At 46.6% G+C, this 16,875-nt stretch overlaps 2 protein-coding genes across 2 annotated transcripts in view; one reads left to right on the top strand and one right to left on the bottom strand.

Moving 5' to 3' along the window:
- The window catches only part of RALGPS1 (Ral GEF with PH domain and SH3 binding motif 1), a gene marked incomplete at its 3' end in the record, with an annotated part of 253,237 nt that overhangs the window by 36,891 nt on the left and 199,471 nt on the right, over positions 1–16,875 (top strand). The window lies entirely within an intron of this gene.
- Positions 10,734–11,666, bottom strand: LOC148435775 (uncharacterized). Its single transcript, XM_088465577.1, has one exon. The coding sequence runs from the start codon at positions 11,664–11,666 to the stop codon at positions 10,866–10,868; it is 801 nt and encodes a 266-aa protein (XP_088321703.1). The 3' UTR covers positions 10,734–10,865.

Here is a 16,875-nt window from a genome sequence, read left to right as displayed (position 1 = left end):
CCGTCGCTGGCTGGTGTTAGACATTAAGTAACATTTTTACTATAGGCAATTTTATTTATTTAAAATACACTGGAGAAGAGTTTCTGGTCTTCATGTAACAGGACAAGTTTTGGGAACCTCTTCATGGTACGTACTGTGGGCCTGATTCAGACCCGGACGCTATGCTGCGCTCGCTCGCATTGTGCGATTTTTCGCAATCTGTGTATGTGTCTCAATACGCGTGCGCAAACCAGTCATTGCAATGGGAAAGTGCTCGTCCATAGCCCGCAGTCGGGCTGCTATTTTGAGTGACAGTGCCGTTTGTGGGTGGTAACAGGGGAAGGTGTTTGTAAACGGGGGTGTGGATGTGCGAACGCAGGTTTGCCCGACTGTCAGAACGGCGTTTAATGGGTGTGCAGAATTAGCAAAGTAGCGTCATTACACACGTGACTGGGTTGTATTTTAGCCTGAACTGCTTGCAATGTTGGGGTGGGAAAAGGCTACCACAAGCGCTACGAGCAGCTCTGATGGCTTTCGATGTTCCCGATCAATTCTACAACTGCCGGAGATGATGTGTGTTGCAAGTGGCAAAGGGGCGTCTTTATACAGGTGCGAGCTCATAGTGCGGCCGCTCGCTATTACTTACTGGGCGGCTTTACGTGACGCAGTGCAAGCACATGATTTAAATGGCCGGCCCCTTTTAGCCAGCGAGCGGCCGCAAATAGCGTCCAGGTCTGACTCAGGCCCTGTGTTTGTGGTGCAGATAGTAAATCCGGCGGTTTGGCACTGAGGAACCACATGTGCTGTGCGGCAGTTTGCGTAACACATACAAAACCACTATTAGCCTGACATATTTTTTTCTCTGTATCTGATTCTATTGATGCCACTTATACCCAAACACTGAAGCTGCATTCACCGATTGGCGGTTGCAGAGCAACGTACGGCGTGCTGTTGTAATACCGTGAGCTCCGGGCAGATAGTATAATGTACAGCGAGATCCCCCTCGCCTTTCATGGCTTCTTCAAGGCCTTATAAAACAGGGAGCATAGCTGGGCAAACAAAGTTTTTTACTTTTTTTTTTTTTTTTGTGCTGACTCCGACTGAATTTTGCCTGGAAAAAAACTATTTAATTTCTGTAGCGGCTTCGTCTTCACCCAGGATTCGCCTCACCTGTAACAGCGGAGGGAAACGCCAATCGGGAACCGGTCAGCCAATCTCCTGTCAGCTGGATGTAAACGAATGGTCGTGTTCTGCAAGGAGAGCGAGTCCGCAGTTATCCCAACCTCTTGCGATTGGCTGTTTGCAGACACGCCGCCAAAACTGATTGGGGATTTCTTTCTTTGTTGATTGAGCACAGATGATGATTTGTGACGTCTCTCAGCAAACGTATTATTATTATTTGCATAAGTGGGACTACGAGAATTGTTTCTGCTCTATTAGAGCGTTTTTTTTTTTTTTTTGTAGTTTAATTGCCGACTAATAAATAATGAACGCGTTTGTTACACATGGAATAAATAGCTTATTATATGAGCATGCGTCTGTAACGTGCACCTGCTGTAACCCAACAGCATATGCTATAATTCTATCTGCCCGGATCACATCCAGGCCAAAATATTTTTGCGTGAACCCTTTTATTAAAGGGTAATTTACACTGTTTGCATAAGCCCCTTCCCCCAAAATGACAGCCTGGTGCAGAGGAGTGACAGAACATTGTGGCAGAGGTTCCCAATATCCGCCATTACCGATCCAAGTTTTAAGGATAGCCATGCTTTTGTCCAGATGGTAAAATCAAATTGATTGAGGTCACCTTAAGTCATCTGCACTCACGCATGGATATCCTTAAAACGTGGACTGTAATGGTGGCGTTTGGGAGCCTCTGTATTATGGATTTACGCTGCTGTGAACAAGCGTTCCAGGTGTCGCCTAGCGGGTCTGCATGCTCTGTATCATTGCGTCGCTCCTCCTGGGCGAGGTCTCCCTGAACGGTGTGCGCTGTTACAGAAGATTACACTTGGAATAGACTGTCAGGTTTTCTGTCTTTAGGGCTCAGTTTCTCATTATGCTGACTATTAGTCTGGGCCCAGCGCCATGCTGTCAGCGATACCGTTCTCTAATTAATACATTCAGGGTGACAGCCTGACATTCCGACACATCCGTCATTATTCAGTGATCTGGCGCGGTTCACGGTGATGTCATTCTGTTGCCACAGCTGGATTCTGACCTTTAGGTCATTGTGCGCTTTTTGTGTATCATTTATAGGGCAACGTTCGGAGTGCGGTCACAAACACGGATTATAACTTGTCCTCTAAAGGTATTGTCACTTTTGAGCAGAGCCGGGTAAGAACAATTACGATGTTCGATTTTATTTTTATTTTTTTTTCCGTCATGAATGTGTATATTAGTGTCAGTCATGAAGTTAAATGGCAGGAGATAAACCCCAGGACTTATTGCACATACGTAACCATGGAAATGTTTCCTATATTTTGCTAGTAATGTACGTCTGCACTAAGACCTATTCATTACAAGCTATATTGAATTTGGTGCCACGTTTAAGGCCCTTGTCGTCAGTAAAATGTCATTAATGGTTTTGTGAATACTCCTGGTGACATTTTTTGGCCTTTCCAGCTGACTCTCCTGGAATCTCAGACTTCTAAAACAATGGGTGATATCTCAGGCTCCCAGGAGAGTCTGACTGTCTCCCTGAAACTGGACCACATGAGAGAGGTGGCCAGAACCCAGAATGAGATGCGTTTCGCTACAACTGGTTTCACTCACTGGGGCGATTCAGCAAAGCGCGCTGTTGATAGTGCTGGGAGGGTGCTGTCCGGCTTAGCGCGGCGCTAACAGCCTCGCGGCCGGCATTTTAGTCGGAAAATGCTGGTTCTCGCCACTAAACACCCCCCTTTAGTCGTGAGAACCGGCATTCTCTGATTTAAGTGATTATATTCGGACTAGAGTTGAATAGCTCCTGGATCAACATCCCAGTCGGTTGAATCACCCCCGCTGAAAGTGATTTTGGGCATTATGGCAAAACTCCTTTAATTAAGTAATGAATAATGGTCGTTTATACATAACTGCAACTTTAGTTACACTCACAATTCTTTTTCCACAATTCTTTGAAGACCGTACCCAGCAGTTCTGCTTGGCGGCATTCCTACAAGGTTTCACTCACTTATTGGGATGTTGAGCTCTGAAGTATGTCAGGCGACTTATGTGGGTTATGAGAGATTGTTGTGTTTGTGTTGTCACATCAAAACTCTCCGGGAGGAATGCTGAGAATGAGACCTGATGGGTGAGTTGTACGAAGCTCCTTGCGTCTGGTGAGGGCTTTGGAAGCCTCATTTTGTGGTTTGATAATTAGCAAGAAGTGTAAGTTGTGTATACATGAGCAGTTACAGGTTTGCAGTATATGTGGTGTTTAGAAAGGCAATAGCGCATTATGGGCCTGATTCAGACCCACTCGCGAGCGGCTGTCCGCTCGCAAGTGGGTCGATGTTATGCACTGAGCATGCGCACGACGGAGGGAGCTCCGTCGTGCGCATGCGCCAGACGCGACGAGCGAAGGAAAGTCCTTCGCTCGTGTCTGATCAAAGGGGGCGTGCTGTCGATGTTGACTGACAGCACGCCCCCTTTGGTGGGCGTGCTGGGGGCGTGCCTCCCTGACCGAGGCATTCCCACGGGAACGCCTCCCGTCAGTAGCCGGCCCACTGACATCACTAGTGATGTCAGTGGGAGTGATTTTGGCTCTGATAGAGCCAAAATCACTCCGGAGCTTGCGGTTGAAAACCTCAACCGCAGGCTCCGGCTCGCAGTTTCGATGGTCGTGATGGTCACGACCATCGCGGCCATCAAAATGCACGCTCGTATAGGCTGTGGGTGGTGACCCACAGCTATACGAGCGTCCAGGTGGACGCTCCATTTTCATGGAGGGCGGCCCTCATTCAGAGCGTGCGCTCTGCTCAGAGCGTACGGCTCTGAATGAGGGCCTATATTTGCTCTGAGTGCTGTAAGGCTAAAGTCACAGGTCTTCTGCAGGAGCCAGATGAGTATTTTGTATACAATCCTAGATGGAACAAATCATGTCAGGGGACACGGCTCCAATTTCTCATCTACGGATGTATGTGACATCAGGCTTTCAAAAATAATCAAATAATTTTTCCATTATTGAAAAATAAACTTTTCAAGTTGATATTATTTGTACAACTCCCCGTGGGAAGCGCCCTTATTTACAGCGAGGTTTCCTGTAAATTCCAGGCGTTGTTTTCAAAGTATTGTCGAGTTGGTCGGAAGGAGGGTTCAATTAGGCCACTGACATCACAAATCTCCCCTTGCGTTCCATAGGGGTACGCAGGAAAAATAGTTTTAAACATTGTGGTGTTGCATTGAATTCCCCCATAGAGCAACAGTCATTCTACGTTTTGGGCACCAATGTAACGATGGATGCTGGCGCCACCTGTAAATTGTAAAATAACATACTACCATAAGTGCTGATATATACTAATTGCTGTACATTTGTATAGGTCTCATTATTTTACCCACATTGTTCTTTTTGGTTGGCAATAATGAATTGGTTTTCCAACAGGGCAAATCAATTGTTCTGGGCGCCCATTAATTATCGCACTTTTCACGGCCAAAAGCACCTGGTGCACCACACAAAGCGGCTAAACCCTTCTAAACTAATTGGCGCAATGCAAAAAGTGCCATTTGGTCGTCCAAAAGCCAGACTTTTTATTTTTCTTTCCTGCTCGCCATCCCAGGAAGCTGTGAGCGGTTGTGTGGGCACCTGCGACATTCGAGCCAGATACGAGTAACAATTAAATTGCTCCGTCAGGTGCCTGTTACTTAGAAGGCCCCCCCCCCAAAAAAAAATATATAATTCCCTCCAATCTGTTGTAGTCTCTCCAGATAAAATGTATCTTTTGTAGAAACTTTATCGTTATATATTTGTAAATAAGACTATATTTATTATGCAGTTAACTAAATTTGAATGTAAATAAAATAAAATAATGGCCCCATGACATGAGGCTGAATGTTGTGAGCGCCGGGAAGATATTCCGACTCTTGGTGAGCCGGTCGTCATCTCATTATGTAATATTTGCCGCTCCCTGGGTAAGCTGTTATTGCAGATATGTAAATGAGCAGAGTCGCTAGATATCGCTTTAAATTGACGCGGGCACCTCGTGAACACTGCCAGACGGATTTCACTTCCTCTAAGCCGTGACGAATTCACCCAATATCCCATATGACAGTGTCTCTCCTAATTACCCATCTGTCTCCCCAGTCAGTGATGCGATGGATTCAGCACACGGAGAGGGCCGGTGATGACGGGCTCAGCTGATTCATTACAAAACTGCCGACACTCGAGTGGAAAAAGACACGTGTGTGTGTATATGGGTGTGTATGTATATGTATGTGTATATGTATATGTGTGTGTGTGTGTGTGTGTGTGTGTATATATATATATATATATATGTGCGTGTGCGTGCGTGTCTGTATGCATGTATGTATGTGTATATATAATATATATACATACATACATAGTGTGTGTGTGTGTGTGTATATATAATATTTATATATAATGTGTAGGGTCACTGCTGAAATAAAGTTAACATTAATCTGGCATATATGCTAATGTTTGCGTAACGCATCATATATCATCAGGCCTGTGTCGTATGGTATCTCTGCAGTGTCCTTGGTCTTTGCGCCAGTTATAATGTTGCCTAGCCAGCTCCTGAAATAACGCTAAATATCTTTAAGTTAACTGATGCTTTTTTTTTTTCTGTCAAAGAAATCTAATTCTTTATCATTTGTACCAATAAATGAATAATTATATTTTTTTTGTGTTATTTGATTTGTTGTTGTCCCCGTATACATATTATTATTATTATTATTATTATTATTATTATTATGATCATGTCAGAGAAATTCAGAGAATTATAAAGGGTTCGTGAAATTTCTAGCACCACTGTGTAACGCCCAGCAATGGAGCTATGGAGACCACTCCAATCGGTGTCACTGGTGCATTCGAGAACAGCCAATCACAAGAGGTTTTCTGGTGTCTCCTGACCGCCTGTACCTAAATACGGCTTTCTCAGGAGTATGTGTAATAAAATAAAAGTGATAATAAAAATAGAAGGTCTGTTATGATTTTATTCAGCAGGGATAGCAGTTTTCAGTGTCCGGAACATTTTATGTAACAAGTCACATTGTAAATAAATGTATTTGTTTTCATATAAACATTACAAAATAAAAGTTGTTTATATAATATCTAATAGTATCATAGCTCATATAACTATGTACCCCGTGATTTATCCGCCATCAGAGAGTCATGCTCAATGGTGGTTTAGCATACTACCATGTGGCGTAACTTGCGTTGTAAAGTCACCTTTATTTGGCGTTTCTACATACTGTATCGGCCCCTGGGTATAGCAGAACTAGGAAATCGCTGTTAGTAAACCATAGGCGTGGACTACGTCCAGTAGTTTTGGGAGCTTAATTGTTAGTGAGTCTAATTGGTCGCAGTGATTAAAGATGTGTTGCGGTATTAATAAAAGTATGTGGAAAAATATACATTAAAATGCGCCACTAAAGCACGCTCTGGTTTTTATGATTATTTTTCCTGAACCTTTATTGGAATGAGCCCTAAAGTAGAAATTGTTGGCAGATTGACAAATCAGCTTATCCTTGATGCCTGGCCTGTTACTGGCACCCTGGCTGGTTAGTATTTTGTGAGGGTAAAAGTATTGTACTAATGCCGTGGTTTCCTTTTTTCTTGTCTGGGCCAAACTGGGCACTTTTTCGATGACAACTGAGCCCTCTGATGCTGTGGGACTATAACTCCCAGCAGTCACTGCCAGTCGGAGAGACACACTTCACAAATCTGCTTGAGCTCGTTTACCACTTACACCTGGGGTGAACATTGCAGCCATATATCTAAAACCGCAGAAATTTGGATAGAAAATGGGAATTACTTATTATTTTTTTTTCCTTTACAATTATTTTTTTTTTTTTTTTTTTTTATTATATTGGTTTTAAAGTCCCTAATCTGCCGCCTGTATGATCTGGTCTCCAGCGAGCATTACATGTCCATTGGTTTTAGTTATGTTCTGTGTAATCCTCGCTGAGACAATCACCGGAGATTAACACAGAGACCGGACCACAGTCACAACTCGGAACAGATTCATTTCCTATTGTCAAACGTTTGGAGATGAGACGATTTATTTATTTTAGTCTTGGAACAAAAACAATTGCGTGTTTGGGAGATATACATACATACATACATACATACATACAGTGTTTATATGTCATTTTATTTATAGACTAGTGCGTTATATGAACATAGTGTTTGGCCCTATTTACAGTTTTTTTATGTTTGTTTTTTTTTTCCTTTCAATATTAAATTTTTATTGATTTTGTTATCAAAATATACAATTAAAGAAAATAAACAATTACAATCAGTAAGAAAGAAAAAAAATAAAAAGGGGGAGGAATGGCCTTAAGGCCAGGTTACATCAAAACAAACCAATAAAATACTGTAAACATACAATATAATAATCCTAATTACGTTGTTGCTGCTGATTTAGGTCCTAGATTAATACAGGAATGATATTTATGGTGCAAACTTTTATTCCACATTTCCTCGCTGCCCGGTTTCGGCGTGGCGTTACCAGAGAGTGATGAGATGCCATATTGTTGCCTGTCGGCTATGCAGGGGGCGTTGTAAGAGAGGAGGGGTCCCGTGTGCAGACTGAGTGCGATCCCCATCCGCTTTCCGGCGATGCCGCGGGTGCAGTAGATTCTGGCTAAGTGGCAAAATATACTGCGTATGCGTGGGTCTCCGGGAAAATGTTGCCTGCGCCGGTTTCCCAGGGGCAACAGTACTGCGAAGGCACGAGCCACCGGGAAAATGCGCGCTGCCATTTTTTCCAGTGATATGTGCTGCTCTGCAACGCCGGACCAGCGCTACAGGCAGCACTCTGGAGACAACGGACAGGTAAGTATAAAGACTATAATGGGTGAAGGGTGTGTGGCTATGGCGTTGGCTATCGAGGAGAAAATGTGCCGAATAGCTTGCAGCAATGCATTCTGGGAAATGCAGTTGCACAGCGGCAAAAAATGAGAACCTTTTAAGACTCCCCCTCCCCCAAAACCCCCGTTTACCACTTTATCATAACATGAAGTTTCTCTTTATTCATTGGTGTTATATAACGGGACGGTTTTCTGTCTTTGTAACACGATGTCAGGTAAAACCCCATTAAGCCAAATGTAACTGTTCGACACAAGGACTTCTGTGATTGGCTGACAGGGTAATGGGGACCCTCTCTCAGCCCAAGTCACAGTCAGTGGCCCTTTGTAGCGCATGGTTGCATATCAATAGCCCATTCTTTCCAATGGGGATTTCAAACATAGGAAATCCCATTGAAGTGAATGGGAAAAGCTCAGTGCCGCTTGTGTCTGGTCACCCAATGTAACTCAAAGAGCTGAGGATTTCAATGGCGCCTTTTATGACCTAAAAGGAAATTGGCCCCGTATATATTTCTATGGAATAGCGTCAATTCACCATGAAACTTCGCGATTACTTGACCTTGTTTCGGCTCTTTGACATAGGAGTACTTCTGTTTGTTTAATATGTTAACTCTTTACTAAGCGTTGTTACTTAACTACAAATAAAGAAAACCAGTGTGTGTATAATGTGTAAATGTTTATATGGCGGTGTAGAAGCTAATATATAAGGGCTGGCCCTGTTATATACACTTTATTCACAGGGGATTATACTAGAGACTTTGCTTTGCTAATAAACCACGTTTATAGATGCTGTTTTGCTTTTACACAAAATATTTTAATTAGCTTGAAAACAAAGGATATTTTATTACATAAGCCGCGTGTTGGCTGGAACCTGCCGCCGCGTGGCGAGTTGGCAGACGCCAGGTTTGTGTACAACTTGTATATTAGTTCAAATTTTGGTATAGTTTCTGTTGAACAAAATTATATTAAATCTCTTGTTATAACTAATCACGATTTAAACGAAACCCCCCACATATCAGAAAAGCAGATTACTGTACACACTGCGCCCAAAAATGATCTATTCGGTGAAAAGTTTTACAATGCGGCTGCGGGATTTAAAAGTTCCGTAATAACAAAGGCAAAACACCTGTAGGTTGTGTAGTTGACTCCCCCTGCGAAAATAAGCCACACCCATGGGCGTAGCTATAGTGGGAGCAGTCGCTACGGGGCCCAGGGGGTTACGGAGCCCCTGACCTAGGTCATATAGTGGTCTACCAAGTTCCTGGTATTCCTTGCTAAGCATTGGGGTCTGGCCCATTGTCTAGCCTGATAATGTGGTGTCACTCATAGAGGGTGGGGGTCTCTCCCTCTCAGTAACGCTCCACAGTGATATGATCCATCTCACCTGCTCCTGTTTCCCCATCACCGCGGAGCTAATCCGTGAGCCCAGCACTGTTGTGTGGTCAGTAAGCTCAATGGGATATAATCTGTTACCAGGCTTCTGTGTAGGGCGCGGTTGCCTAATGGGGTGACATTCCATTTTCAGTGAGCGGTGTGTGAAGTGAATGTTATAATGCAAAGGTAACGCATGTTTTAGTGTACTGGGGCACTGTAATGTGGCACAATTTGGGGCATAAAATTACCAAGAGCACTTTTATGTGGCATAATCAGAACTGGGGGCAATGTATTGTGGTACAATATGAACTGGAGGGCACTTTACTGATACATAATATGAACTGGGGAACTGTAATGGGGGCACAATATGAACTGGAGGCACTATAGTGTGGTATAAAATGACTCCGGGCACTTTAATGTGGCATAATCTGAAATGGGGGCAATGAAATGTGGCATAATATGGGCTGGAGGGTACTATAGTGTGGCTTAAGTACTGTGGGCACTACTATGTGGCACAATATGAACTGGGGCACTAAGATTGGCATAAAATGAACTGGGGGAAGTACAGAGTGGCATAATATGAATTGGGGGCAATTCAATGTGGCATAATTTGTACTGGGGACACCGTATGGTGTAATGTGTTCTGGCAGCAATACAATGTGGCATAATGTGAACTGGGGATATTACAATGTGTCATAATATGAAGTGGAGGCGCTGTGGGTAGAATGTGAACTAGGGCACTACTATGGGACACAAAATGAACTAGAGCATTACTATGGGGCATACAATTAACTATGGCACTACTTAGGTTGCTCATTTCATGCCCCAATGGGGAGAGAAGGGTCTCTCTAGAACACGGATGGGCTGCTTATTGCCCACCCCTACTCTAGAATAATTTCAAAAAGTTATTATGGGGCCCAAAGAGCTCTGGCTACGCCCCAATATATTTAACACCCCATTAGTGCAATTTCTAGAGGTTGTTTCTGGAAAACTAATACTGAGCTTTGAGTTTTGGGCCCGTGCTGTTGGGGTAGCGTATAACATTGCAAATAATGCACAACTCCAATAATGTGTAACGATGGTGATTGAGTAAACTTTCATTTGAATTGTTGTTTAAAGTGCTGTAAGCTCCAAACCTTGCCGACAATGAGAAACACTGTATATAGGCTAGTGTCTCACTGTGTGACAGCCGCATAGTCCCCTGATTACATGTAATAAGTTATCCGACGTCTGGGCAGCAAGGTGTATTCCTGAGTGTGACCAGCCCATGTACTGGCAGGAGCATGCGCAGTGCACCCCTGTGACATCATCACACTGCTGGACGTCTGCCAGCTTACAGCCACTGCTCCTGATTGGATGTAAGTTTCGGATCCGAGATCCCTTTCATTGCTAGTTTTATTCGGTGCTATGGTAAAATCAATGGCAATAGTCTGAGTTCAAAGGTCACTGCTGTCCCCACTTTTTTTTATTTAAGTGCCTTTTTTAATTCAAATGCTTTGAAGTTGGAGGTCTAGTTCGTTTGCCAACTGTTCGAGTCTCTGAAATCCTTGCGTCACGTTCTCTATCGCCACGTCAACAGAGATCACTGCAGATTTCTTGGCGGAGGTCTCATCTGCTTTTACCTGAACGGTGTAGCTGTCCCTGAGTATATAGGTCTCCTGTGTGCTGTTGCTGACACTGGCGTACCTTTGGATCCCGGCCACTTGTAAAACATCCCCCATCTCTGTGCGGTCTGTCTTGCTTGTGATGGGTAAGATGTGGGAGAGATAGGCAATGATTTCTTTTTCTCCTACTAGGGCGTAACAGGTCAGGGCGCTCCTCGAAGTGCCTTCTCCATCAGCAAGATCCGCATTTCCTTTCAGATCGGCCATGGGTGCTTGTGGTTGGATTTTTCTGGCAGAGTTCGATGTGGTTGTACTATTGCATGGTTTCTCGTCTGCTGAACTAACTTTCTGCATTTCCTGACGTCTGGTCTTCAGGATCTTATTCTGAGAATTGTGGCCCTTTTTGATGGAAGCATCTGGCATCTCCTGGACACCTTTGCCGACAATCAGCTGCCACTTTTTCCCCGTCCTACTGAGCCAGGTTTCATGGACGGCAAGGTCATAGAGGTCTGTGTCGTAGTATTCCACCTGTTCCACCACTTTACCTGCGCAGATTGCTCCCATCTCCAACATCTTCTCCTCACTGGTGTCCTTCACCCAGTACGTCTGCTGGATCTTCACCTTGTGGACAGCCGGCTCTTCCTGGATCGCTGACATGATCGGTCTATGAATTAAGAAGACCATAACCACATAAGAGCATTTTACAAAATAAAGCAGAATATTGAAATCATTTCAGGGGCCTCTGAAAAGGAAAGAAGATGTATCTGCTGTATGGAAATTACTGACCACATAGCACCTGGTGTCTCAACCTTCAATTTAACAGGTCATGTTTTTAAGACTTTCTCTGTGATATCAACTCATATTTGCATGGTTAAGAAATCCTTAAAGCATGGCCTGTTTTGGATATCTAAGGTAAGGGTTGAGAAAAGCACGACCAGATTAGACTCTTATAGTGCCATCTTCCGACCCATCATTAAAGCAGAGTGTCAGGCTCTAGGAGGTGTCCAGTGATGACTTACGTGTCATGGCACGCTCCAACGCACTGCAGTATTACATGTGTCTGTTTCCGATAGTGGCCAGAGATGGGCTCATCCACCTGCTTGACCCAGACCTAGCGATTGAGCACAGCCATTGTCTGACTACATTTTGCGCCATTCCCAAATGGTGGTCAGGGATCTGCTATGATTGATGGGTTCCAATCAATAGATCTACACTAAAAAGCTAGACCATGTCTAAATAGACACCAAATGGTACAGTCAATAGGTAGACCAGGACAAAAGGTCGACATTGCAATGTTAGGATTAGGAACAGGTTAGGCACTTACCGAAGGCTTAAGCTGGCACTTACCGGGGGGGGTTGGGGTTAGGCACGGTTATGGTTATGCACTTACCAGGGAGTTGGGGTAAGGCACTAGGAGGGGAGGGATGGTTATGGTTAGGCACTTACCGGGGGGGTTGGGGTTAGGCACTAGTTGGGATGGTTATGGTTAGGCAATTACCGGGGGGGTTGGGGTTAGGCACTAGGAGGGATGGTTATGGTTAGGCACTTGGAGGGGGGGTTGGGGTTAGGCACTAGGAGGGATGGTTATGGTTATGCACTTGGAGGGGGGGTTGGGGTTAGGCACTAGGAGGGATGGTTATGGTTAGGCACTTACCGGGGAGTTGGGGTTAGGCACTAGGAGGGGAGGGATGGTTATGGTTATGCACTTTCCTGGGGAGTTGGGGTTAGGCACTAGGAGGGATGGTTATGGTTAGGCACTTGGAGGGGAGGGGTGGGTTGGGGTTAGGCACTAGGAAGGATGGTTATGGTTAGGCACTTACTGGGGGGTTGGGGTTAGGCACTAGGAGGGGAGGGATGATGGTTATGGTTAGGCACTAGGAGGGATGGTTATGGTTAGGCACTTACCAGGGGGGTTGGGGTTAGGCACTAGGAGGGATGGTTATGGTTAGGCACTTACCGGGGGGCGGTTGGGGTTAGGCACTAGGAGGGATGGTTATGGTTAGGCACTTACTGGGGGGTTGGGGTTAGGCACTAGGAGGGATGGTTATGGTTAGGCACTTACCGGGGGGGTTGGGGTTAGGTACTAGGAGGGATGGTTATGGTTAGGCACTTACCGGGGGGGTTGGGGTTAGGCACTAGGAGGGATGGTTATGGTTAGGCACTTACTGGGGGGGGCTGGGGTTAGGCACTAGAAGGGATGGATATGGTTAGGCACTTACTGGGGGGGTTGGGGTTAGGCACTAGGAGGGGAGGGATGGTTATGGTTAGGCACTTACTGGGGGGGGTTGGGGTTAGGCACTAGGAGGGATGGTTATGGTTAGGCCCCTACCAGGGGGGTTGGGGTTAGGCACTAGGAGGGATGGTTATGGTGGGGCGGTTGGGGTTAGGCACTAGGAGGGATGGTTATGATTAGGCACTTACCGGGGGGGTTGGGGTTAGGCACTAGGAGGGATGGTTATGGTTAGGCACTTACCGGTGGGGTTGGGGTTAGGCACTAGGAGGGATGGTTATGGTTAGGCACTTACCGGGGGGCGGTTGGGGTTAGGCACTAGGAGGGATGTTATGGTTAGGCACTTACCGGGGGGTTTGGGGTTAGGTACTAGGAGGGATGGTTATGGGTAGGCACTTACCGGTGGGGTTGGGGTTAGGCACTAGGAGGGATGGTTATGGTTAGGCACTTACCGGGGGGCGGTTGGGGTTAGGCACTAGGAGGGATGGTTATGGTTAGGCACTTACTGGGGGGGGGGGTTGGGGTTAGGCACTAGGAGGGATGGTTATGGTTAGGCACTTACTGGGGGGGTTGGGGTTAGGCACTAGGAGGGGAGGGATGGTTATGGTTGGGCACTAGGAGGGATGGTTATGGTTAGGCACTTACCAGGGGGGTTGGGGTTAGGCACTAGGAGGGATGGTTATGGTTAGGCACTTACCGGGGGGCGGTTGGGGTTAGGCACTAGGAGGGATGGTTATGGTTAGGCACTTACTGGGGGGTTGGGGTTAGGCACTAGGAGGGGAGGGATGGTTATGGTTAGGCACTTACCGGGGGGGTTGGGGTTAGGTACTAGGAGGGATGGTTATGGTTAGGCACTTACCGGGGGGGTTGGGGTTAGGCACTAGGAGGGATGGTTATGGTTAGGCACTTACTGGGGGGGGCTGGGGTTAGGCACTAGAAGGGATGGATATGGTTAGGCACTTACTGGGGGGGTTGGGGTTAGGCACTAGGAGGGGAGGGATGGTTATGGTTAGGCACTTACTGGGGGGGGTTGGGGTTAGGCACTAGGAGGGATGGTTATGGTTAGGCCCCTACCAGGGGGGTTGGGGTTAGGCACTAGGAGGGATGGTTATGGTGGGGCGGTTAGGGTTAGGCACTAGGAGGGATGGTTATGATTAGGCACTTACCGGGGGGGTTGGGGTTAGGCACTAGGAGGGATGGTTATGGTTAGGCACTTACCGGTGGGGTTGGGGTTAGGCACTAGGAGGGATGGTTATGGTTAGGCACTTACCGGGGGGCAGTTGGGGTTAGGCACTAGGAGGGATGTTATGGTTAGGCACTTACCGGGGGGTTTGGGGTTAGGTACTAGGAGGGATGGTTATGGTTAGGCACTTACCGGTGGGGTTGGGGTTAGGCACTAGGAGGGATGGTTATGGTTAGGCACTTACCGGGGGGCGGTTGGGGTTAGGCACTAGGAGGGATGGTTATGGTTAGGCACTTACTGGGGGGGGGGGTTGGGGTTAGGCACTAGGAGGGATGGTTATGGTTAGGCACTTACTGGGGGGGTTGGGGTTAGGCACTAGGAGGGGAGGGATGGTTATGGTTAGGCACTAGGAGGGATGGTTATGGTTAGGCACTTACCAGGGGGGTTGGGGTTAGGCACTAGGAGGGATGGTTATGGTTAGGCACTTACCGGGGGGCGGTTGGGGTTAGGCACTAGGAGGGATGGTTATGGTTAGGCACTTACTGGGGGGTTGGGGTTAGGCACTAGGAGGGATGGTTATGGTTAGGCACTTACCGGGGGGGTTGGGGTTAGGTACTAGGAGGGATGGTTATGGTTAGGCACTTACCGGGGGGGTTGGGGTTAGGCACTAGGAGGGATGGTTATGGTTAGGCACTTACTGGGGTTAGGCACTAGAAGGGATGGATATGGTTAGGCACTTACTGGGGGGGTTGGGGTTAGGCACTAGGAGGGGAGGGATGGTTATGGTTAGGCACTTACTGGGGGGGGTTGGGGTTAGGCACTAGGAGGGATGGTTATGGTTAGGCCCCTACCAGGGGGGTTGGGGTTAGGCACTAGGAGGGATGGTTATGGTGGGGCGGTTGGGGTTAGGCACTAGGAGGGATGGTTATGATTAGGCACTTACCGGGGGGGTTGGGGTTAGGCACTAGGAGGGATGGTTATGGTTAGGCACTTACCGGTGGGGTTGGGGTTAGGCACTAGGAGGGATGGTTATGGTTAGGCACTTACCGGGGGGCGGTTGGGGTTAGGCACTAGGAGGGATGTTATGGTTAGGCACTTACCGGGGGGTTTGGGGTTAGGTACTAGGAGGGATGGTTATGGTTAGGCACTTACCGGTGGGGTTGGGGTTAGGCACTAGGAGGGATGGTTATGGTTAGGCACTTACCGGGGGGCGGTTGGGGTTAGGCACTAGGAGGGATGGTTATGGTTAGGCACTTACTGGGGGGGGGGGGGTTGGGGTTAGGCACTAGGAGGGATGGTTATGGTTAGGCACTTACTGGGGGGGTTGGGGTTAGGCACTAGGAGGGGAGGGATGGTTATGGTTGGGCACTAGGAGGGATGGTTATGGTTAGGCACTTACCAGGGGGGTTGGGGTTAGGCACTAGGAGGGATGGTTATGGTTAGGCACTTACCGGGGGGGAGGTTGGGGTTAGGCACTAGGAGGGATGTTATGGTTAGGCACTTACTGGGGGGTTGGGGTTAGGCACTAGGAGGGATGGTTATGGTTAGGCACTTACTGGGGGGTTGGGGTTAGGCACTAGGAGGGATGGTTATGGTTAGGCACTTACTGGGGGGGGTTGGGGTTAGGCACTAGGAGGGATGGTTATGGTTAGGCACTTACTGGGGGGGTTGGGGTTAGGCACTAGTAGGGGAGGGATGGTTATGGTTATGCACTTACCGGGGAGTTGGGGTTAGGCACTAGGAGGGACGGTTATGGGTAGAGTTAGAAAAAAAAATGTAAAGCATTTTTGGGTTGACCATTTCAATGTCGACCTATTGACTGTCTACCATTTGGTGTCTTTCTAGACATTGTCGATCTTTTATACCAAACCCGGTATTTTTGGCCCATTATTTGGCGCTGTAATTGCGCTGTGTACGTGCACCTTAAGTCTAGACTTGAATATTCCATAAATATTTGCAGATTGTCGATTTTACATCATCGTCTTCTCTCGTGGGAGATTTCCATATTCATAGTTACTCTTAGCCATCCACATCCTATCATTCCAATCCCCTGGGAGCCATAATGTGTGAGGTCATATAGAGCCCCAACGCTAGTCAGTTGTTCGGGTCATTGATGAGGGCCTCAGTCTCATCACTTTGGCCTCAAACACAATTAATGACATTTTGCTGAATAATAGAAGGGAAATCCTGTCCTATTGCAGCAAACTTTTGTTCGAACACACTTTTGTAACAATGTTGGTATTGCGGGAATCTAGGTTATGTGCCATATGTTATATTATGCTCGCCGTTGGTTAGGAAAGACTATAAGTCCTTGTGGTTATTATAGGTGTAACTTGCAAATGCTTATGCTGCTGAATATTATTCTGTACAGAAGTTCATAGTCTGCACCTGGTGTCTTCAGTAAGTGTTGTGAGCGCCATCTGGTGTTCATACAGGATAATGCTATCTAAGGGTGACTGCTAAATTTCATCACTATAAAA

This window comes from Taudactylus pleione, unplaced genomic scaffold, assembly GCF_031769625.1.
Source record: "Taudactylus pleione unplaced genomic scaffold, aTauple2 ptg001997l, whole genome shotgun sequence".
NCBI lineage: Eukaryota > Metazoa > Chordata > Amphibia > Anura > Myobatrachidae > Taudactylus > Taudactylus pleione.
The sequence above is the reverse complement of the archived record's forward strand: the minus strand, read 5'-3'. Positions and strand labels throughout refer to the sequence as shown.